We start from the raw sequence: 23,924 nt of genomic DNA, 5'->3' as shown, positions 1-23,924 counted from the left end.
AGAGAGGGGCAGCCTTTGCCTGCCTGTGGCAGGAGTCCCGATCTGGTATGAAAAGCAAACCGAGAGAGGGAATGAGTGACCTCCCTGTTTTGGCAGCGTGAACGGGAATTGTACGAGGAGCAGATGAGGGATCTGAAAAAGAAGAATGAAATGAAAACACCGGAGATGCGAAGTGTCAAGGAAAACACCCAACAACTGGAAGTGGAGAGGGAAGCCAAGCAGGAACAGTTGGAGCATGGGGCTGCTGCTTTGAAGGAATGGCAAGAGACCGCTCAAGTCCTGAGTGTTGCACTGACCAAGAGTGAAATTTCCAAAGGGGCTCTGAAGAAAGACTTGGACATCTTGAAGGAAAGGCTTTGTCTCCAGGTAGGCACTGGCACTGATCTTCAGTCCACTGCAACGTCTCTCAAAGATTCCAATGAAGTTTCCCATGAAGAGGTGGGATTCTAAATCCCTGTCAGTCTAGGCCTGCTTGGGCAAAGCAGCCCGGGCTGCAGCAGGCAGCCTTGTTTGTCTGCCTGGCTCCAGCCAGAGACCATTGGCTGCCAGATTGTTTGCTGGCATGCCTGGAATGACTGAGGCAGCTCTGGAGCTGCTGTTCAAATCAGCTCCAGGCCAAAAGCTGGGCATGGGGAATTGCTTCTCCCGTGCCCAGGCAAGGGGAGGCAACATGTGTGGGTTGGATTTGGTGTGGAAAGGAATGGAGCAGGTGAGCAGAGTGATGGACTGAAGTGAGCAGAGTTCTGTAGCGAGGGCTGAAGAGCAGCTGCACTGCTGGAGCTTCGAGGACGCTTCCCGAGATGGAGATTTCTGAGGGACAGCTCTTGTGGTGTTTGAAATAAGGGAATCATCTCCTCTCTGAACACCCAGCAGGCTGTTGGAGCAGAGGGCAAGCGGCTGTCTGAGCACTCCAGGAGGGGTGTGGAATGTGTGCGGGACCAGGTTGCAGCAGCAGCAAAAGACAAGCCAGAGAAGCGTGAGCTCAGGAGAACTTTTGAGGTAAAGTGGGCTTTCACTGCCTCTGCAGAGCCTCAGGCTCCTCTGGATCATGACTCGTGTGCCCAGGCAGTGCTTTGGAGTCCTCTGCTTGTTTCCTTGCCTCTCCCTGTCCCTGCTGTGGGCACACCCCTTTGTTTGTTCTCTCTGTTGTGGCAGCCCATGGCTTTCACAAAGGCACCTTCACTCCGCTGCCTCCCTCCCTGGCCCCGTGTCCCCGGACACACACTGGCCTCTCCTGCACAGCCCCCAGCGAGAGCTCTTTGCCCCCAGTGCTGTCTGGTGCAATTGAGGGTCTGTGAGCAGAGATCTCCTTCCCTTGATGTCTAGAGGTCCTTTTGCCCCATGGTTGCTGACAGGTTTCTGTGACCCTTTCTCCCATCCAACCTGCAGGTGGAACCTGAAGGGAGGAGTGTCCAGAGAATCTTTGGGAAAGTTTACCTCTCGGATACCATTAGAGTGGATGCTCCCCCGTCTGCCCAGCACAGCAGGTTGACTTCTGGACAGGTGAGAACATCATCTTCCTTGGTGGGAGGAACACAGCCCTTGGCAAGGCACATGTCCCTCAGAAAGCAGAGTAGCAGCTGTGAGCTGAGCTTTTTTCCCCAAGCCAGGCAAGCCCTGAGCGCTGCTCCCAGGGCTGGCAGCTCCTCTGCTCCAGAGCAGACAGAGGGCACCGTGCTGGAGCTGCTGTGGCTGCACCCGCTTCAGAGCCAGCAGGAGGTGGGAGCAGCTGGCTCTCTGCTGCCAGCCAGCCCAGCAGCCACAAGCCCGTGGTGTCAGGAAAGAAGAGTTGGAGGAGTTTCACGGCCTCAGCAGTGCTTGAAGGCTTATTCTCCCCCTGAGCTTCGTTGCCCACATTGTGCTCTGCTCCCATGTGGAATGCTCTGAAGTTTGGGAGAAGGAGAGTTTGCTCCCTGTCCCTGGGCTGGCTGTGCAGGAGCTTGCTGTGTCGGGAAAGGCGCGGGAGACAAGCTCATGATTTCATGATCGGCAAGCCTCGATTTTATTGTCTTTTCATCTCTTATTTATACAACACTTAAACAGCTCATACATATTGCAAAACCTGAGCTCACGATTGGTCATCTTCTCTCGTGGGAACAACACACCCCGCGGTGATGGTTTCTTCATTCCAATCTGCTCTGGCTTGTGTCCTGTTGGACACCTTGTTGATAAGAAACCCCTTTTCCCACGACAGGCTAACTCCTACATCCTGCAAGGCTCTATCTTATCATGTCCTCTGCTGCGCAGCCATTCCTCAGATAAGCTCTCTACACTTCCCCCGTTTTCTTTATGTGCTATCATGCTCAGAGTTGTTGTTTTTAGGAGTACCCTCTTGATACAAGTTAGAGCGCAGCTGAACAGGACTAATCCTACCAAAACCATGATCAATAAGAGAAACAATGTTTTTACCATGCTTTTTACCCAACCACCCAATCCCAGTTCACTGACCAGCCCATCTAGGCCAAAGAAACCTGTATCTTCCTTAATTTTTTGAGAGTGATTTATAAGTTGTTGAATCTCTGCATGAATAGAGCGAGAATGATCATTTAGATCCATGCAGCATAATCCCTCAAATTCTTCACACCCGTGTCCATGAGCTAACAACAGAAAATCAATAGCAGCTCTATTTTGTAATACAGCATGTTGGACTGTGCTTAAATCATCTGCAAGCGCGGACAGTACTCTACTTGTTCCATTTGCTTGCTTCACTACCCAGCAGCTTAATCTCTCTATATTGCGATGAGCTCGAGCTGCTGCCCCTCCAGGCAAAAATAGTGATGAAAAAATTACCTCCCACTTGTTCCACAAGGTCAATTCATCATCACAATTTGATTGGAGGGTCTGGGATAGGTCTCTGCGCCATCTGGTGGGGTGGGTTTTATTTGGGTGGTGCTGTGGAAGGGCTAAACTAAGCTGTCCGATTGTACACGGACCGCCAACGGGCAAGGTAGGGATGCCGGACCAAGCACGATTTCCGCAAATTAGAAAATATCCAGGGGACAGCCTTCTGGGTATGACTGTGCCTGGTGCAGGTTTTTCCTGTGTCCTACCAGTGTGGTTGCACCACGATTTTTCCCATTCTAAACTGTTCCCTATGGGAGACAACCAAGTAGGAGTAGATACATTTTTCCAGCAGTTGGTATGCGTGCCTTCAGAGCAGTGTGAATTCCTGCTATCTATATAAAAGCAACTAGTGGCGTTTAAAGAATCAATCAATTCAATCTCTTGCGGCTCAGGCCCGAATGGGAGGCGGTCATCCCATACATCATACTGCTCGAAACTTTCAATGATGTTATTGCCAGTAATTCGGCCTGATCGGAACCCTGTATCATTGGCGGCTGACCTGAAATGGAGCCAAGTTGTATTTGTTAGGGGGACTCCTATTAGGCACGTAAGAAAAGGAGTACTTGGGGTAGCTAAGCTGGCACAGAACGTAGTTGTATTTAATTCGTGTGCCAAAGATACCCAAACATTTTGCCTTGGATCGAATAGCTTAGGAGGGTATCTATGCTTGAGGGCCAAAGTGCCTGGGACGCTTAGAAGACCCAATACGGCGAGTATACCGGCGGCACGCATTGTCCCAGTCATGGGGTTTAACCTGCCACAGCTCTGGGACATCAAGGCCTGTCTTGCAACGGGCTTCTAGGATAGCGGAACGTTTGTTAGCTAATATGCTTTAATTCCCACCGCAATTCTCGTAGGTGGAGGTCTTTGATATTTTCTAGTAACGCTAAACTCTGATCTAGAGGTACTCCCGTTAGTTTACCAAGATTTTCCTGAGCTGATGCTCGATTCCACTGAAACTCACAATTGAGACACCTTAACCCTGTGGACACTTGTCGCTGAAAGATCCACCACTGTAAATTACAACCTCTGCAATGAATTCTAACCCGAGCTTAAATGGCAACAATTATAACAAACAATGCATGAGCGTTGGCAATGTGGCAAAAAGTCCGCGTATAATCGGGGAATGAGGGTCTCTTCAATTTCCCGTTCAGAGTCTATTAGAAATTTAGTATGGAATTCCTCTTCGGTGTTATGTAGCACTTGTGAGACCACCTGTTGGAGTCGTCTCTTCTTCCTCTGTCGCGGACTGTCCCTGCGTATAAGCTGGCTTAGTCCATTTGGCAGGGATCCACTGCGGTCCTGTCGGGGTAGAAACACAAACATAACCTCTGCCCCAGTACAAAACTTTGGCTGGGTCCTGCCATAATCCTGACTGGGGGTCTTTAAATCTGACCCACACTTCTGGTTGCGGATTAGAAGGTGGGGTAAAATGGATTATGGCAGGAGGAGACTGTCTATCTCCAAAAATGCAAAGATGATTTAAAACAAATAAGCATTTCAGTAGTTTGTCTTGGGTATTAGGAATGTCAGGATATTTTTCTAGATACTGTTTTAATGTACCGTGTGCTCTTTCCACAATTGCTTGACCCGTGGGGGAGTGAGGAATTCCCCTTTTGTGGACAATATTCCATTGGGTCATATATTTGGCTATTCGCATACTGCAATAGGCGGGCCCATTGTCTGTTTTAACTGTTATAGGGACTCCCATAATAGCAATACAGCTATTCATGTGGCGTTCAACATGTTTGGCTGTTTCTCCTGCTTGAGCAGTTGCCCACATAAAATGACTATAGGTGTCTATAGTAACATGAACATATTTTAGCCGTCCAAAGCTGGCGACATGAGTGACATCCATTTGCCAAATTTCGTTAGCCTTTAGGCCCCTGGGGTTAACACCTGCTCCCAAACCTAGCCCCTTATTGTGGAAACTGCACACGGGACACGCTTTAACTATGGCTTTTGCCTCTTCGATTGGGATACCGAATTCCCTTGACAAGCCTTTGGAATTCTGATGAAAAATAGCATGGCTTTCTCGCGCCATTGTTTGTTTCGGGAGAATGTTTTGGGCAAGCGAGACAAGTTTATCTGCTCTTTCGTTTCCTTCACCCAGGCCTTCATTCCACATGTGGCTGCGAATATGGAGAATGGAATAGGGGTGTGACCGTTCTCTTAGGGCGCGTTTTAGTTGCAGAAAGAGTTCATAAAGCCTTTTGTTTTGTACTTCCTTAATGACTGCATCCTCAATTCTTGAGGCGACGCCCACTACATACAGCGAGTCCGAAACTACGTTTAAGGGTCCAGTGAGGTGGGTTACTGCCCAAACGACTGCAAGTAATTCTAAGGTTTGCAGGGTATCATCTGACGAGGCGTTTATTAAATGCTGATGCCATTGCTGGTCTTGTTTCCATACGACGGCTGCTTTCCTTGTCTTTCTTCCGGCGTCTGTGAATGCAGTAATGGCATTGTGGATAGGCTTATCTTCTCGCAAGGGTTTTGAAATCCAGTTCCATGCTCCTATCCACTGTAATGCCTTGGGAAACAGGGGACCAGTCTGAATTTTGGCTCCTGAGGACAACAGCGCTTCCGTGAGTGATGAAGAATTTAGCAAGTACCAGTCCAAGGCAGGTTTTTCCATTGGGAGATTGATGCACTCAGGTTCTTGTCCTCCAATTTCCAGAATGCGCAAACGTCCTTTCTTAATTAAATTAGCCAAATTTTCAAGTTTTGTGGTAATAGTTTTTCGTTGCTGCAACTGTGGTGATATCCATTCTAAAACCGTCAGCTCCCCCGTTTTCTTTAGCTGCGTAATTGCGCCGAGGAGGTGAGTTTCAGAATTCCAAATAGTAAGAGAGAGGGGGATGTCTGGATTAAGACGCGAAACAAAACCGTCTGTGATACAGGTGGTGATTTGTTGTAGAGCTTCTCGCTGCTGCGGCGTTAGGTGTACCGGTGTGCATGGATCTGATCCTTTTAGTAAGGGACGGAGCTGGTCTAAAAGAACATTAGGGATTCCTACTATTGGCTTTAACCACTGCAGATCACCTAACAGTTTTTGAGCGTCATTTAAAGTGGTGATTGAGGCTTGGATATGCAGTTTTTGAGGCTTCACTCTTTGATTGGTGATGACCCATCCTAAATACTTCCACGGGGAGGATATTTGAATTTTGTTAGCAGCTATTACTAAGGACCATTCTTGAAGAGAGGAGGTAATAAGCTGAATTTCTGTTTGGTCAAAAGGCTCCTTCTGCGCAAACAAAATATCATCCATATAATGATAAATGATGGTCTGAGGTAACTTTTGTCGCAGCGGTTGCAACGCTGCATCGACATACAATTGACATATGGTGGGAGAGTTGCGCATTCCCTGCGGCAATACAGTCCACTCAAAACGTTTGTCTGGTTCACCACGATTAAGAGCAGGCAATGAAAAGGCAAATCGCTTCGTATCATCTGGATGTAGTGGAATTGTGAAAAAGCAATCTTTCAAGTCGATAATAAGAAGAGGCCAATCTTGTGGCAACATTGCTGGATTAGGGAGTCCTGGCTGCAGCGCTCCCATAGGCTCCATACGAGCATTGACAGTTCGAAGGTCTTGTAGCAGACGAAACGTGCCATTTTTCTTTTGGATGACAAAAATTGGGGTGTTCCATGGGCTTGTCGACGGCTTGAGATGTCCTTGTTGAAGCTGCTCATTGACTAGAGCGTGTGCTTGAAGCAGATTTTCCCGTTTTAAAGGCCATTGCTTAACCACTACAGGGTTATTGTCAGTCCATCTTAGTGGCAGCGGGAAATTCCAAGCAACGGCCCTTAGCAGAAATGGCGATCATCGGTAAGCACAAAACTCATTTGGGCCAATACATCTCTTCCAATGAGGCAGTCAACTGTGGGGGGTAGAGGGGCGATAGAAAAGGTTGCGGTAGTTTTCTTGCCCTCAATTTCTACAGTTATCAGTGGAGATTTGTGTGCTAGTTTCATTCCTCCGACACCAGTGATGGCTGTCATTGCTGGCAGAAGAGGCCAATGTGAGGGCCATGTGTTCACATCGACAATGCTGGAGTCTGCCCCTATGTCTAGGAGACTCTGTAACGTGATTGTTTCTCCTTTATAGGTTAGGGCACACGGCTTCCGTGGACGGCTATTAAGATCGATGGTGAGCAAGGTTAGTTCCCCAGTTGAGCCGTAGCCTGTATGAGCATTTGGTTGAGCCTGCAAGGGTTGCATGCCTTGTGTGGCTTGAGGCAAAGGTACAAATTGAGCTAGTCTTTGGCCTTTAGGAATCCTTACAGGTGGATGAACAGTATAAGCCAGTATGAAGATATCACCTTGTGAGTCAGCGTCCACCACGCCTGGTTGAACGAATAGTCCTAGGGCAGTGGCAGATGATTGGCCAAGAATCAAGCCTCCTACTGGTGTACCATTGAGGCAGATGGGTCCTGTGAGTCCTGTAGGGATGTTATGGATTTCAGACGTCAGGAGATCACAGTCTACTGAGGCTGCCAAGTCCAGACCGATGCTGCCACTTGTTGCTGGCTGGAGGCAGGGCAAGGGTTTGCAGCTGCTACTTGTGTCCCTGCGCGGCTGCTGGACGCGCTGCTCCGGGAGTTTCCCCGCTTCTTGTTACGGCAGGCATTCGAGTTATGCGTGTTGGATTGGCATTTGTTGCACCAAACTCCGGATGCTGAGCACTCCCGACGAAGGTGACCCGACTGGCCACATCGATAGCATCTCATTCTGTTTCCCTCTGGAGGCAACCGGGGGCGTGTGGCTGCTGCTTGGAGGGGAGCAAGGGCGGCCATTACCTGCATCTGAGCACTAGCTGCTTGTTCCTTCAATCCCTCCCCCAGCTTTTCTAACGCGTGGACTAAAAAGGCTTGAGCACCTGTGGGCAAGGTCGCAGCTTTATCTAGTAATGCCTGAGTGGTCCAATCACCAGGTATAGAGGTAATCAAAGATCTGGTGCTAGGGTTGCTATTTTGCAAAATGCACTGTTTTAAAATAGCATCTTGCATATGATCGGGTATCCCTGCCCTAGAGATAGCATCCATAACCTTATCAACAAAGGAGCTTAACGATTCATCATGACCCTGCTTGATGCTCATATATAGGGGGGTCCCTCCCGATGTCCTGACTTTATCTATTGCTCTCTTAGCTACTGCCATTGCCTCCCTAAGTTTATGCGGCCCTAGTCCAGCTTGAGCTTCAACTCTGAGATACGGGCCCTGTCCCATAAGCTCGTCTACAGTAAGGTCTGTTAAGGGGTCCCCTTGGGGTCTGGGGAGGTTAGTGCTACTTGCCGCTTCCTCTCTCCACCTTGCCTCAAAAAGCAATCTCTGAGAGGGGGTGTAAATGAGTTTCGTGATAGCCAGGATGTCGGCAGGCAGAAGAATGTGGGCATTAAAAAGATAATCTAACATCTGCTTAGCTGGTTCACTAGACACCCCAAAGTTACTGACTGTTGCTCTCAGCTGGGACAGGAGTTTCCAGTCGAGATGGGCAAACTGCGCGTTCTGACCCCCTTGCGCATTAGTAGTGAAAACAACAGGGAAAGCCATCGCTTCTTGTGCCGCTGCTAGGAGCTCGGAATCTCCCCTTTCCATGCCGTCTCGGGCAAGCGCCTGCCACAACTCTCTCCTCCTTGCTGCCATAGCCTCCGCCGGGTCAGATTCTGCCCCAGGGACAGGCTCCGTGGCATTAGAGGGGTCGGGCGGCAGCGGCGGGCATGAGGGGGTTAATGCAGAAGCGGCGATTGAAGCGGAAGGCGGGGGGGCCGGCAGGGGGGTAGGCAGCGCGGGGGATTGACTGTCAGTGGGGGGTGGCTCTGGAGGAATCTCAATAGTGGCAAAGGCGGGGGGGTTGGGGGCTGTAGGGAAAACCGAGGAGTCATTATCTTGGTTACGGGAATGCGCTGTCTTAAAACCTATGACTGCTTGCTTCTCTGCCTGCACTAACAGTAACTCATTATGAACTGCTTTCCAAAGTTTGCTTATTTTCTTGGCTGACTTATCATCGTCTAAAACAAGGCTAAAAAGTTCATCCCCGTACCTCCGCCATTCTGCTAATTCGTGAATGCTGTGAGGGTCCTTAAAGAAACCATAAGAACGCGCGTGAGTTAGTAGGGAAGGGAGGTCTTTTTCTAAGTTAAAAGCTTTAAAGTGACGCTTAAGAAGAAAAGCTTTAAATAAATCCTGTGCTGCTTGCCTATCCATACTTACGGTACCGTTGCTAGCCCTCCAGGCTTCGGCAGCACGTATCAGCGAACCCACCGGTGTGGTCGTTCGGGCACGGAGACGGAAACAGTTGTTCTCCGCTCTTATTGCCGTCCCTCTAGCTGCAGGACCTGAACCCAACGCACCTTTCCTTGTGGAAGTGGGGGTAGGGGGGGGTACATGACGTGCCTTCTGTTCGGGCGTCAGATGTCGGGAAAGGCGCGGGAGACAAGCTCATGATTTCATGATCGGCAAGCCTCGATTTTATTGTCTTTTCATCTCTTATTTATACAACACTTAAACAGCTCATACATATTGCAAAACCTGAGCTCACGATTGGTCATCTTCTCTCGTGGGAACAACACACCCCGCGGTGATGGTTTCTTCATTCCAATCTGCTCTGGCTTGTGTCCTGTTGGACACCTTGTTGATAAGAAACCCCTTTTCCCACGACAGGCTAACTCCTACATCCTGCAAGGCTCTATCTTATCATGTCCTCTGCTGCGCAGCCATTCCTCAGATAAGCTCTCTACATTGCTGTTCAGATCAGCTCCAGGCCAAAAGCCGGGCATGGGGATCTGCTTCTCCCTTGCCCAGGCAAGGGGAGGCAACACGTGGGGGTGAGCAGTGATGGACTGAAGTGAGCAGAGCTCTGTAGCGAGGGCTGAACAGCAGCTGCACTGCTGGTGCTTAGAGTCAAGTGTATTGGCAGTTGTGGAAGATGCAGTATTTTTGGGTGACAACACAGAATTTGGGGCAGGGATGTTTGTTGGGAAGGAGCAATCTGGTGCCAGGCAAGCCAGCAGGGCCTGACACAGCACTTCCAAGGTAACAGTGCCAGAGGCTTTTGGCAGCCCAGGGTATCGGAGCTGCAGAGGGCAGATGCTGTGAAACTTTGAGCCCAGAGCACAGGAGCTCCCTGTCCTCTGGCTGCCTGCGAGGTGGCACTGGCTGGCTCTGCACAGGGCTCCTGAGGAAGGGCTCGAGCTGTACCTTGTCCTGCTTCCAGGTTTCCCAGGAGCAAGAGTCATTGAGCAGGGCTCTGGAGCAGCTGCACCAGGAGCCCTCTGGCCAAGGGCACGCACTGGCCCAGGTGTGCAGAGAGAAGGAGCTGCTGGGCCGGGAGAAGGCTGCCCTTGAGGGCCGACTGGCAGCCATGGAGCGTCACCAACAAGACCTTTCCAAGCAGCTGGCAGAGACCAGGTAAAGGCAGGGAGGAGACCCTTTCCGGATGCTTTTACCTTGCATGGACAGAAAATGGAAGTCTCAAGAAAAAGAAATATGCCACAATGTGAAGGTTATTTTTCTGACATCTAAAGCCAGCAAAGCTGTTGTGAGCCTTGGGCTCCTGTTTGTGCCGCCAAGCACACTCGTGTGGGAAGTCAAAAGCAAGCCACCCGGCCCTGAATTGAGTAGTACTTAAACCATGCAGCTGTTGAGTGAAACCTCAAGTTTCTCTTGGGTTTAGTTCCTTGTTCTGGGCATTGAACATCCCTCTTTCCTTCCTAAGTAGCTTGACACAATCCTGATCTTCAGAACTGAAGCTTCATCTTCAGAACTCCAGGCTCTGACCTTGGGATGTTGGCAGTAGCATGCTGCCATTCAGGGGGAAGCCAGAGGCTCCTGCTGAAAATGCTGAGGGCCTTCTGCTTCCAAGCACACTCTTGAGAAGTGTGAGGCAGGACCTAGAGCTGCTTAGAGAGCAGCAGGGAAACCTCTTTGGAATTGTTGACAGCCCCTGGGGATTCTTGCTGTGTTGATGGGCACCCACCTGTCAAACCTGCCAAGGTCCTTTTGGATGGTCCCTCTCACTCTCCAAAGAAGGACAAGACTTGGGCTACTGCCTGCTTAGCTGGCAACACTAAAAGAAAGGTGGCAAGTCTATTCCTTGACCGTGCAGGAGCTTAAACTGCAGTCTCTGCATTCAGGTAGTTGTTGTTCAGACAACATGGTGTTCTGAATTTTTACAAGTGCTGCCATGACCATGAGATTTTACTGTATCATGCAAAGTAGTTCTGAAGTCTCTTAAATACAGAGTGTCTGGAAAATTATGTACCTTTATGTCCATGATGAAGAGAGTTAACAAGTCAGGAGTGAGCCAGGACGAGAGTCTGTTCTGTCCCCCTGCAGAGCAGCTTGGAAGTGCTGATGAGAGAAAGGCTGTGAGCAGAGGCTGGGCTTTTGCTCCTCGGCCCAGCCTGTGTGGGCACAGCTAGCCAGGGTCATAGGTCAGGAAGAGCAGCTGAAGGTTCGGCTGTTGAGGTCACGTTGGGCTGGGCTGTCTGTGCTGTGCCAGGCCATAAGGAAGGCCTGGGCACTCCCTCAGAGGGCCCTGCTTTGCTACTGAAATGGCACAAATGGGCCTTCTCTGTACAAGTTTCCATGCGACCCGTTTTGCATTCTCAGGCCTGGGCATCTTGAGCCACGTTGTCCTGGAATAACTGCCCGGGAGTGTCAGGAGCGAGCAGCTCATGTCTCTCCGTATTTGCAACCTGTAGGTCAGCGAAGGAGAGCCTGGAATCCAGCCTGTTTGCTGCTCAGCAGCAGATATCCCAGCTGGAGATCACCAGCAACCATCTGGAGGCTCAAGTGCTCACAGTCACACAGGCCAAGGAGGCGCTACAAGGTGAGAACCTCGTGTGCTTTGTTTGTGGTGCCGCCCCACCTAGATAGAGAAGCTGCTGTAAAGCCTCCTCTGTCTGCAGGGCTTCTGAGGAGCGGTGGCGCTGGAGGCAGGGCCCTCCTACGCTGACACTGAAAGGGCCTGAGTCAGTAAAGGCAGTAAAGACTCTGAATCTTGCTGTTGGTCGTGTTTGCAGGAGAAGTGAAGTGCCTCCAACGTGAGCTGGAAGCAGAGAGAGCTCTCAGGAAGCAGGAGCAGGAAGACACAGCACAACAGCTCTTGCAGGCAGAGCAGCAGTGTCACAAAAGCCTCAGGCTTCAGGGAACTGCTCAGCAGGTGGAAATAAACAAGCTCCTGCAAGACCTGGTAGGTGACAATACGCTTCTGAATTGTCCAAGCCGGCCCTGGGGGCTGGTTTAGCACCAGCAGAGCCTGAGGGTGTGAAAGGGCAGCAGTCCTCTGCCAGAGGCCTCCCGCTGCTGGGCCGGGCAGGAGAGGCGGCGGCTCGGACTTGGAGGCGCGTGAAGACCCACAGGATGGTGCTGGGCCAGTAAATGCAGCCACGGCTTCCGTGAGGGCGTAAGGCGAGTTCCAGAGCAGCTTGGGCAGTGCCCACCCAAAGCGTGGCGGCCCAGGGCAGGATCTTCCCCGAGTCCCACCTGCCACGGAGCAGATGCCAGCGTGGAGCAGATGCCAACAGTGCTGCTGGCTGCAGGCGTGGGAACTCGGTTCCTGTCTTGCTGTGCTCCCACGGTGGACAGAGGGATTAGCTTTGGGCTGGAAGCAAATGGAACAGGCCCCGGTCCTTCAGTCCTTGTGACTGGGGCACCAGGGTGCCAGAAGGTGACACCTCCTTTTCTGAATGGTTGGACTCAATGCTTGTGCAGGTCTTTCCCAACAGAAATGATTCCATGGTTCTGGGATCCTTGCACCTGCTGAGCCTCCTTTTAAATTCCCTGACAGGACACGGTTTCTGGAGAGCAGAGAGCCAGTGCTGTTGTCTTTTCAGGTTGGGGTTTGTGGGAGGGATGAAGCTTCACGTTTTTCAGCGAGAAGCTTGCCTGGGGACTTCAACTTGAAGATTTTTCCAAACCTCCTCAGGCAAGTGAGCAGGAAAGGCACTATGCAGACATACAGGAGACGCTGCAGCAATGGGGAAAAGAGAAGGCAGAGAGAGAGCAGGAGCACCAGAAGGTGCTGTTTGAGATGAGGAAGAAAGTTGCCACCCTGCAGGCTCAAAGACAAGAGGAACAAACTAGATTTGAAAATGCCAAGCGAGAGGTAATGATTGTGCAAGGAGAATTGGTGTGATTTTTTGCAAGGCTGGAGCTGTGGGAGACGGCAGGCTATGGGGCTGTGTGGAGCATGCCCTCCATGTCTTCTACATTGAATTTGGGGAGGTGAAAGGTGAACAGGGCTGTCTTTGGGCCCAGGAATGAGCCCTCTCACAGGAAGCCCGGCAGAAACATCAGCTTTCCGTTGGGATTTTTGTGCTGCTCTTGTGCTCTGTTTTCCTAAGACTTACCTCGGAGGATCTTCACTGTTCTCTTAAGGGTCCTCTTTTGGTGTGTACTGGTCGGTGTCCATAGCCAAACTGAGTTTGTAGGACTTTTCTTTTGTGGGCACAGGGAGGGCGCAGCGGGAACGCTGACAAGAGACAAATCTTTTTAAAGACTCGCCTGGAGTATTTCTGAACAGCAACCCAGAGATGTCTCCTGGGCTGTGTTCTTAGTCACTCTCTGGGAAGCTGTGTCCTCCCCAGGGCAGACAGTGGCCCAGGGGAGCAGCAGCCAAGTGCTCTGAGAGCGCGTGAGCCCATCGGTCTTTGCCTCTTGCCACACAGAGTTTGCAGGGGAAGTGTCAAGCCCTCTGCTCTTTCCTTCTGTGCAGGTCCTGCTGGAAAAGCAGAAGGAGAAGAATTCTTTATCAGAGACACTGCTCCAAACTCGGGGACAGCTAAGCCAAGCCTGCCAGCAGGTGCAGCAGCTCAGGCAGGAGGTGAAAGAGCAGCAAGAGAAGGGGCAGGTAAGTCTGAGCAGGCAGGGAACAGAGTGCAGGGCAGTGGCAAGGGCACAAAAGGCAGGTGCTGGGAGTCAGGAGGCAAGGGCTGCTTCAGGCCCTGGCAGCACAGAGCCTGGCAAGCTCCAGAGCTCAGGCCCGGGAAGCAAGGCTTACAATGGAAGCAGAGCTGGGTAGAGAAGCCAAAAGAAGTCGCTGAAGGAATGGGATTTTGAGAGAGCAAGTGGGAAAAGCTGAGCCTGAGGGCAGGTCGCAGGAAGTTGCTCTGCATTTTGTTGCCAGACCATCCAGGCAAAGCTGCAAGCTGAGCTGCAGGAAGCTCGGGGGGAGATCCAGGCAGCGCAGAAGAGGCACGAGGAAGAACTACGAGGCATCAAAGAGGAAATGAATCTCCTCCTTGAGCAGAGGGAGGCTCTACAAAAGCAGGTGAGTGAAAGAGCAGTGGCACCGCAGCATCCAGCAGGGGGTCTGTGCCCTTCTTGCTTTTCCATGGCAGAGCAGCAGCTGCTGGGGTGGTCCCTGGGGCTGCCTCGTGCTCTGGGCTCCTTGGCAGCTGCTCTGAAGGACCCTCGGTGCTCTGCTGAATCTCAGCTGCTGCCCTGGACAGCTGGGCTAGTCCTCTGGGCTGTTGGCCAGCAACCATCAGCACGGATTCCTGCTGGCCTCTTCTTGCTGGCCTTGGTGTGGGAGGTGCTTTTTCAGGTGCCCTTGGTGGGCCACGTAGAGATTGAAACAAGTTGTCCGTATGCATTGTGAATCTGGTGCTCTGAGGACAGGGAGAAATGGAAAGTTGGCCTTTGCCTTTTCTCACAGCCTCTGCTGTGGCTGACAGTGACAGGCTGTGGCTGTAGCCTCTGACTGCTTTGTTCTGTTTGACTGGAGGTGGGAGAGTTGACATCTCAGCTGGCAGCCTCCAGAGAGTCCCAGGCAACGATTGTTCAGAGAGCCCGGCAAGATGTGAGGGAGGCCCAGAAGCAGTCAAGGCAGAAGCTGTTGCAGGTTGAGCAGCTCCAGAAGACGCTGGAGGAGGCAGAACATCAGAACAAGGAGCTGCAAGTGCACCTGAAGAACTTGGAGATGGAAAGGAGTCAATGGGAAGAAGTGGCACGCCAAAATTCGGGACTTTGGGCTTCCTTGAACACCCTAGAGAAGGAAAAAGCCAGGTAAATGAAAGCCTGTGGGACTCTGCCTTGTGGGAATGGATTCCCTCTTTGCCATCTTTGCACCTGCCAGGGGCTCTGGCAGCATTTCCTACGTGGCAGAGTTCTGAACTCTCCGTGCAGACGCGTCTGGTTGTCTGGATGTTGTGTTTCATTTTCTTTTCTTTCAAGCCTTCAGTTAGAGTTTTTCTGAAGACAAAGGCTTTTGGAGTAGCTCTTTCCCTCTAGGGGTGTGTTCTGTTGTGAGGTGGGTGTGCTAACACTGCCCAAGCTGCAGTGTAAGGAGCTGGACACATCCAGCAGCTCCGCCTTGGGTCCTGTAACTTGAAGCCTTTGGGATCTGGAGCAGCCTGGCATCCTGATGCCTTTGCTTGGCAGAACCATCTCAAGGCCCTGATTGCTGACCTAGGCCAGATTCCCCTCAAAGGCACCCAAGAACCAAGAATGTCTCTGTTGCATCATTCCTCAGAAAATGCCCCCAGGTGCCTGGGGGGGCTCAAGCAGGGTCCCTGCCAGCCTCCAGAGTCACAGGCAATACTGACTGTGCAAAGAATGCAAGAGACAAGACCAAGGTTAGCAGGGCCCCTCCAGCTGACCAAGTCCTGCCAGTCTTCAGTGCCACAGGATTCTTCTTTCGAGAAGAAGACAAAGAAAAGGCAGGGCCCTCTTGCTTGCCTGCAGGTTTCTGCATCTTCCATCAGGTTGTGCTCCAAGGCTCTGTTGCCACTTCTGCTATCGGCCTTTGTTTCTCCAGCTGGAAGTAGGATGGGTGCTGGTAAATCTTAGGGAACTTCCCCGAGATCCTCTGGCTGTAGGGTGCTGCTCCTCCTACCTGGACATACAAGATGGGGCAAGGAAATGTCTCTTCCATGTTGACCAAACCTTTCCCCCTTGGAGCCTGGGTAGTCAGAAGAAAACTCTTCCTCTCCCCTAATCTCTTCATGGCAAGACTTTGTTAGGTCTATATTCACATTCCCATCTCAAGAAGAAGGTAGGACATGTAGGCAGGAACTCCCCATTCTTTCATGAATAAAAGCAGAGTGGGCACATGCTGGGCTGTGACTGCAGGGGGAACAAACAAACAGCCACGTTGTTTAGACAAACCTCATCAGACAGAGCAGTTTTCCCCGAGGTGGTGCGAGTCCTAAGAGTTCCTAAAATGTGATACCGTGTAGTAATGAGTTGCATGCTTCCCTTTTAGGCTGCTTCTGTCTCTGGAGGAAAAGAACCTGTGCCTCAGAACACTGGAAGAAAAGAACCAGGCACTGAACAATCAGGTGTCTCAATTTCGTTCTGCTCTTCGCGAGGCCGAGCAGCTCTGTGCAAACCGCACAGGACAAGTGCTGAAGCTCAACGCCCAGGTAATCTGTGCCCTGGCGTCCTCTTCTCCAGGGACACACATCATCACCTTTGGCTTGGAGGCCCCAACTGCTTTCCCCTCCCAGCAGCATCCACTGCTGCCGTGTTCTGCCCCGGGGTGCTGCTGCACCCACAGGCCAAGGCTGGATCTGGTGTCTGCTGCCGATGTTTTCCTCCGCTCTCTCCCAGGTCCCAGCAGGAAATGTGGGAGGAGAAGCAGCAGCAGACTCCTTTGGAGCTTCTCCATCCCTCTGTTAGCAGTGTTGTCCCAGATGGAGTTGGTGCCTGTGCTGGGCACCGAGCAATGTGGGCACACAGACGTGGCTATGGCAGGCTGGGGAGGGCACTTCCAGCGCAGCCAGTTCAGCCGGTGTTCAGAGCTGCAGCCTCAAGGATGCCCATTGGCTCCCTTTCCCTATTTTCAGGACACTTGTTTCCATTGGAATCCTTGGCTCTGTGCCTTCTGTTTTGGGCATGGTTTTTTGCCTGAAGTCATTTCTCCTTTGTTGCTTGCTCTACTGCCTGCTCTGCTGCCTCAGGAGCAGCCCTGTCCCTGAGGCTCTGTGCATCCATCTTCCAGATGCAGGCCGAGCTGGAAGCAGTGATCGAGAAGGCGGCTCCCCAGCCTACTCAGGAGAAGCAGGAGCTGGAAACTGAGGGGTCTGAGCTGCGTGTGAGGCTCCAGAGCTCTGAGGAAAGAGCAGAGGCCGTGGCCACGCAGTGTAAGACTTTGGAGCTGGAGCTGAGGGAGGTGCAGGCTCAGATAGACCATCTGAAGGCTCGCAACCAGGAGCTGCAGCAGGAGTTGGAGGAAAGTGAGCAAGGTAGAGCTTCTCCTCTTGCACCCACTGCCCCATCCTGTCTTGCCAGCAGGGCTCTCTGATGCCATGCAGAGGAAAAGTGCCCAGAGATGGCAGAGGGGAAGAACAACCAGCAGGAGATTTCTCCATCCAGTGCCAGTGAAAGCTTTTTCTCGAGAAAGATGCCGTGGCTGGCAGTGCCATCTGGCTGTGCTATGGCTGATCCCGTGCACAGGTGGTGCCTTTCAGGTGCTGTGTCTGTGCTGAGGAGCTGTAGCTGGATGCCTCAGCTCGATTCCCCCCAACTCCAGGCCCTGACAGAGCCCCCAGGCTATTGGCCTCTCTGGAGCAGGGCTGCACAGGCATCCCCGCTCCTTTGTCTCTCTTGGACTGCTCACTCTGCACAAGCCCAAGAGGAAAGACACTTTCCTATTCCTCTGAACCTTGCCCCTTGGATTCCTGCTTTTTTCTCTGCCTAGAAGTTTCCTTCATTTCTGTCAGCTTTGGAAGCCCTTGCGGCCTTAGGGGCTGGCAAACACAGGCAGGCCAAGAAGACAGTGCTGTTGTCCCTGCAGGATGCACATCAGTTTGCCTTTGCTTTGCTGTTCTCATTCTCCTCCTTCCTGCTGCAGCGATGTGGAGGGCAGAACACCAGAAGACCTCTCGAGAAACTGCCCTGGAGAAAGAGGCCATTGCCCTGAAGGAAGAGGGTGTGACTCTTTGTCAGGAGGTGGCATCTCTGCAGAGGAAACTGGAGAGCCTGGAGAAGGAAAGGAAGGATGTGCTGGTGAGAATGGCAGATGCCATGAAGGGCCATTTCCTAGCTATGTTTGGCCCTTGTGTTAATAGTTCTAAGGAGCACCTCTTTCCAGCTGAGTTTTTCAAACTGCATTCTTCTGAATAAGGAGGAAAAGATGTCGTAGTCATGTCAAAGCCAGTTAGTGCTGAGGCTGCTGGTTTTCCTCCATGCTGGAGTTTTGTGCCCTCTAGTTCTCAATGTCCACACTGTCTCTATGGACATTGCATGGTCTGGGCAATTCCTCATGTCCAAACCCACGTTCAGATTTCAAATACCTGGACCTGGAACGAGGGGTGAGAAGGCCAAGTTTGCTGTTAATAGAAAGGTGTTTGGCCTTGGCCATCAGAGAGCCAGTGGGGAGAAAAGAGAGAAAAGCAAAGTGCTGATGCAGATAAGGACGTGTGCTTGCAAGGGGAGAACTTGTCCTGAGTGGCAGCAGAGAATGACAGACTGATGTGGCCATTGCTGCTCCAAGAGAGGGCAGTGGGGCTCTCGGGGATGGTGCCATGGAAACTCTACACAGGAGAGCTCAAAAACCACTCCTGTCACCCCAGCTGCAGGGAATGAAATGTTGGGGGTGTTTGCTCTTCCCTTTCTCCCTGCTGGAGAGCACATCCTCATGGCACCACCTAAATCCTGCTTAGCGTGGACTTGGAATCCTGGCTGCAGTTCTGGCAGCTGCTCCCCAAAGGAACACTCAAGTGGAGCTGCAAGAGGTCGGGGAAGGGCAGAAAGGGAGCTGGGATGGGCTGAGTGAGCTGGGAAAGACTCAGCGTCAAGGGCGGTCCCAGCAAAGGTCTGAGGCATCCCGAGAGGCAGAGAGAGAGGGGCAGCCTTTGCCTGCCTGTGGCAGGAGTCCCGATCTGGTATGAAAAGCAAACCGAGAGAGGGAATGAGTGACCTCCCTGTTTTGGCAGCGTGAACGGGAATTGTACGAGGAGCAGATGAGAGATCTGAAAAAGAAGAATGAAATGAAAACACTTGAAATTCCAAGAAAGGAAACAACGCAACAATTGGACACTGAAAATGAAAGAAAACAGGAGGAGTTGGAGCATGGGGCTGCTGCTTTGAAGGAAGGCAGAGGAAACGCTCAAGTCCTGTGTGCTCCACTGGCCAAGTGTAAAATTGCCAAAGAGGCTCTGAAGAAACACTCAGCCTTCCTGCAGGGAAAGAGTCATCCCCAGGTAGGCACTGGCATTGATCTTCAGTCCACTGCAACGTCTCTCAAAGATTCCAATGAAGTTTCCCATGAAGAGGTGGGATTCTAGATCCCTGTCAGTCTAGGCCTGCTTGGGCAAAGCAGCCCGGGCTGCAGCAGGCAGCCTTGTTTGTCTGCCTGGCTCCAGCCAGAGACCACTGGCTGCCAGATTGTTTGCTGGCACGCCTGGAACGACTGAGGCAGCTCTGGAGCTGTTATTCAAATCAGCTCCAGGCCAAAAGCTGGGCATGGGGAATTGCTTCTCCCGTGCCCAGGCAAGGGGAGGCAACATGTGTGGGTTGGATTTGGTGTGGAAAGGAATGGAGCAGGTGAGCAGAGTGATGGACTGAAGTGAGCAGAGTTCTGTAGCGAGGGCTGAAGAGCAGCTGCACTGCTGGAGCTTCGAGGATGCTTCCTGAGAGGGAGATTTCTGAGGGACAGCTCTTGTGGTGTTTGAAATAAGGGAATCATCTCCTCTCTGAACACCCAGCAGGCTGTTGGAGCAGAAGGCAAGCGGCTGTCTGAGCACTCCAGGAGGGGTGTGGAATGTGTGCGGGACCAGGTTGCAGCAGCAGCAAAAGACAAGCCAGAGAAGCGTGAGCTCAGGAGAACTTTTGAGGTAAAGTGGGCTTTCACTGCCTCTGCAGAGCCTCAGGCTCCTCTGGATCATGACTCGTGTGCCCAGGCAGTGCTTTGGAGTCCTCTGCTTGTTTCCTTGCCTCTCCCTGTCCCTGCTGTGGGCACACCCCTTTGTTTGTTCTCTCTGTTGTGGCAGCCCATGGCTTTCACAAAGGCACCTTCACTCCGCTGCCTCCCTCCCTGGCCCCGTGTCCCCGGACACACACTGGCCTCTCCTGCACAGCCCCCAGCGAGAGCTCTTTGCCCCCAGTGCTGTCTGGTGCAATTGAGGGTCTGTGAGCAGAGATCTCCTTGCCTTGATGTCCAGAGGTCCTTTTGCCCCATGGTTGCTGACAGGTTTCTGTGACCCTTTCTCCCATCCAAGGTGCAGGATGAACATGAAGGGAGGAGAATCAGAACTTTTTGGAGAGTGTTCCCCCCAGACTACTTTACATTGCCTGTCTCCCAGTCTGACCAGAAAAATGGATCAACCTCTGAAAGACAAGAGTCCTCCAGGAGCTCAGGGGAGCTGCAGCCCCCGTGCTGAGGCACAGCCTGTGGAGAAAGGGGTCAGTGGCCAGAATGCGTGCTTTGGGAATCAGAGCTGGGTTCCTAAATCCTGTCGGAACTCTCTCTCCCAGACCTGTGGTGGCTGAGGGTTGTATGAGGGAAGGGTTTGCCAGCCATGAACTGGACTTGTTGATCATCTGAGCTCCGTTCAGGGGCAGTGTGGGAGCCTGTTCCTTTCCCCTTCCCCAAGGGCAGAGTGTTGGTGAGGGCTGGAGTTGGAGGCTGTGTCTGCCCCCACAGCCGGTACCGTGGGGCTGCGGATGCTCCTGCCCACGTGGGCTTGTCTGAGCTGGGCTTTCTGCCTCTTTCAGGTGTCCTTGCTGCAGTCACAGCTGGCCCGAGACCGGCAGGAACCTCTGGAGAGCTGTGCAGGGAGCAGGCAGGAGATGCTCTCGTTGAGTCACAAGGACCTCCTTACTTCCTAGGCTTGTCAGAGAGGAGACAGGGTGCAGCTGCATGCAGTCGTAGCTTCAGATTTTGTCCATAGTTTATGTTTAAAGGATTGCAGGTGTAATTGTAGGATTGTAGGATAATAGGTGTAATTGAACCTTTATACAACTGTGTTCCATAGGATGAAGGATATATTTATAGAAAAATAAAGTGTTTATTACGACTACACAAAAAGACCTTTATCAGAGTTATTGACTACCCAGTACAGAGAACTATAACTTCCGGTAGAGTGCATTATATTTGAAGCAACATGGAAGCAGTTATATTCAAGCCAGCAAAACCAATTAATAATTAAAGATTGATGCTTCTCACCCAAACCAATGACCGTGGGCAAATATTTCTGTCAGCCTCAAGGAGTGACCTTGAGGGGCATCCTCACTCCAGGGACGAATCTGCAGATGGGAGACACGTGACATGAACCACTTTGGTGAGGGCAGGAGAATCCTGCCACATGTGGAGCTTTTGCATTTGTCCTTAGGAAACTGCAACCTGTTTTTTCTCCGAGTCACAGAATCTCAGGCTGGGGGAGGCTGGAGGCACCTCTGGAGGTCACCTTGCCCAGCCCCCTGCTCCATCAGGGCCACCCAGAGCTGGCTGCCCAGGATGTGTCCAGGCGGCTTTTGAATCTCTCCAGGGATGGAGACTCCACCACCTCCCTGGGCACCTGCAGCAGTGCTCGGCCACCCTCCCAGTGGGAGGAATTCTTGATCCTGGAAACACTCAAGAACTGGCTGAGGATGAGAAGGTCAGGGGTTGAGGTCCTAGTTTAGAATAAGGTAACTTAGCAAGGTGAAAAGCAGAATCACAGCCCTGGCTGACAGGAGATCAACTGAGCGGGGAACTTGTGATCAACCTCATCTCAGAAAGGAGGAATGTGGAAGAAAAAATTGTGGAAGAAGAATCAAGTTATCCAGAAGGAGTGAACAGACATTGCTGTGGAAGCAGTAGGGGAGGGGGAGAATAGTCAGGGAGCTCTTGAGCCAGGCATCCACCAGGTCTGAGGACCAGAGGAAGCTACAGGAGCTGTCTGTCATCTTCAAAAAAGCCTGGCCATTGAAGGAGGTTCCTGAGAACAGCAAAGAGTGTTACACCAGTCTTAAAGATGGGCACAGAAGAGGATCTGAAGAACTACAGGCTAATCAGCTCCTTTGGAATCCCTGGGAAGGTGATGGAGCAAATGGTCCTGGACACCCTTTCAAGCAACTGCGAGGGAAGGGCACTGGGAAGAGCCAGCACAGATTTACCACGGGGGAAATCATGGCTGGCCGACCTGATGGACTCTGTGAATAATGGGGGACCAGGGAGGGTTTTGCTGACACTGCAAACCATTCAACAGCCACACAGTCTCCTTACAGCCGGACTGGTGAGGTACGGACCGAGTGAGCGGCCAAGTGAATGGAAAACTGCCCGAGCCAGCGGGCTCAGTACTGCTGGATCAGGTGCAGGAAGTGGCCAGGCTGTGGTGACACCACTCACTGATCCTCCCTGGAGCCGGTATTACTGTTGATTAACAACTAATATTTACATGCAGAGGATGTCTCCTCTAAGCAGATGTGTGTCATGAAACTTTACACCGGGTGTTTATTCCGTCAGGATCATACACATTCATTACAAGGTGCTTCCGGGCTAATACATAAACATTACTTTCCTAGAACTAATTTACCCACCTCTGCCCCTTACTGGAAGTCCTTTTATGGTCTTAGAGGGTTGTCTAAAGGGGTCTCTGGTGGTCGTATTCGCTGAGAGCCCCCAAAATTGGAAGTGACCTTGCCTTGAACTTCTCTTAGGGCATGCACTGGTGTTTCTTGTTACATAACTTTGTCACAAAACCCACTTAGGTTCCTTATTATCTGTTTGTCCACTGCTTTCAGCTCTGTTTAGCATCCTGTGTGTCTACTTTTACATTCTTTTATCTAATTTGCTAGTTAGTCTTTAAGCTCTATTTTGCAACCGAAAATTTCTATTCTCCATGTTGTCTGTCACAGTGAGTGGCAGCGATGCATCTTCTGGAGAAGATGCATCTGGAGCCAGCCCCCATTTCTATGGTCCCTGAGGCTGACGGATGTGTCACGCACTGATGTCACGTCCAGCCTCAGCTCAGCTTGCATCCCTTGCCCAGACAGGGGAGACCCACAGGCAGGAGAGACAGAAGCCGTGTGCTCAGGCTACCCTGCCTTGAAGGCACATAAGCCTCCGCTTTCTACAGCTGCTCAAGGGTCAGGGCACCTGGCAGTGAGCCTTCAGCACCGAGTGATGGCATCCCACTTTTGCAGTCTTGGCCCAACTGGATGACCTGGTCTCCTCAGGAGCTGCCCTTTGGCCTTGTCAGGGACCACCCAATGGACATGATGCCGTGGCAGCTTGGCACCCCCTGGATTCGCCATCCCTAGCGTGATGTTTCTCCTCAGCATAGAATCCCCGACTGGTCTGGGATGGAGGGACCTCAAAGCTCATCCTATGCCACCCCTGGCCGTGGGCAGGGACATCTGCCTCCAGACCAGGTTGCTCCAAGGCCCCTCCAACCTGGCCTTGGACACTTCCAGGCATGGGGCAGCCACAGCTTCTCTGGGCACCCTGTGCCAGGGCCTCCCCACCCTCCCAGGGAAGAACTTCTTCTAACCCTGCCCTCTGGAATGGAAAGCCATTCCCCTTGTCCTGGCATTCCAGGCCCACTCCCCGCTCTCCTGGAGCCCCTTTAGGCACTGGAAATGGCTCTAAGGTCTCCCCGGAGCCTTCTCTTCTCCAGGCTGAACACCCGCAGCTCTCCCAGCCCGGCTCGGAGCAGAGGGGCTCCAGCCCTTGGAGCATCTCTGCAGCCTCTATGAACTCACTCCAGCAGCTCCACATCCTTCTGATGCTGGACCCCAGGGCTGGAGGCAGCTCTGCAGGTGGGATCTCACCCAAGCAGGGCAGAGGGGCAGAATCCCCCTGTCCCCTGCTGCCCACGCTGTGAGGTCAGTCCAGGACATTGGGGGTTTCTGGGTGACAGTGCAAGGGGCTGGGGCACGTTGAGCTTTTTATGCACCAACACCCCCAAGTCCTTCTCCACAGGGCGACTCTCGATCCGTTCTCCGCCCAGCCCGAGTCTGTGCTTGGGATTGCCCTGACCTGGGGCCAGGCCATGCACTTGGCCTCATACCAACAGAATCACACTGGGATTTTGGTGGTGGTCTCTGTGCCTATGGTAATGACTCCAGCTCACTGAAACTTCGAGCTCTTCTTGCTGCTTCCCCTGCTTCACACCTTCTTGAGACCCCCATGCTCCCCTTGGTACC

At 52.1% G+C, this 23,924-nt stretch overlaps 1 protein-coding gene and 1 long non-coding RNA gene across 2 annotated transcripts in view; one reads left to right on the top strand and one right to left on the bottom strand.

Moving 5' to 3' along the window:
• LOC138120835 (centrosome-associated protein CEP250-like) overlaps positions 1 to 20,176 on the top strand; it is a 76,866-nt gene extending 56,690 nt beyond the window's left edge. The window contains exons 25-33 of the mRNA XM_069033851.1: positions 97 to 438; positions 10,063 to 10,256; positions 11,552 to 11,642; positions 13,993 to 14,121; positions 14,578 to 14,858; positions 16,057 to 16,216; positions 16,795 to 17,038; positions 17,647 to 17,801; positions 20,021 to 20,176. Of these exons, the coding sequence (XP_068889952.1) occupies positions 97 to 438; positions 10,063 to 10,256; positions 11,552 to 11,642; positions 13,993 to 14,121; positions 14,578 to 14,858; positions 16,057 to 16,216; positions 16,795 to 17,038; positions 17,647 to 17,801; positions 20,021 to 20,176 (1,752 nt within the window). The remainder of the gene's footprint in view (positions 1 to 96; positions 439 to 10,062; positions 10,257 to 11,551; positions 11,643 to 13,992; positions 14,122 to 14,577; positions 14,859 to 16,056; positions 16,217 to 16,794; positions 17,039 to 17,646; positions 17,802 to 20,020) is intronic.
• Positions 1,979 to 9,580, bottom strand: LOC138121035 (uncharacterized). Its single transcript, XR_011156046.1, has 2 exons — positions 9,060 to 9,580; positions 1,979 to 4,146 (listed from the first exon to the last, which is right to left on the bottom strand). It is a non-coding gene; the product is annotated as an uncharacterized lncRNA (long non-coding RNA).
• Positions 20,177 to 23,924: the final 3,748 nt, after the last annotated feature.

The sequence above is a fragment of the Aphelocoma coerulescens genome, chromosome 20 (assembly GCF_041296385.1).
Source record: "Aphelocoma coerulescens isolate FSJ_1873_10779 chromosome 20, UR_Acoe_1.0, whole genome shotgun sequence".
Taxonomy (NCBI): Eukaryota; Metazoa; Chordata; class Aves; order Passeriformes; family Corvidae; genus Aphelocoma; species Aphelocoma coerulescens.
The sequence above is the reverse complement of the archived record's forward strand: the minus strand, read 5'-3'. Positions and strand labels throughout refer to the sequence as shown.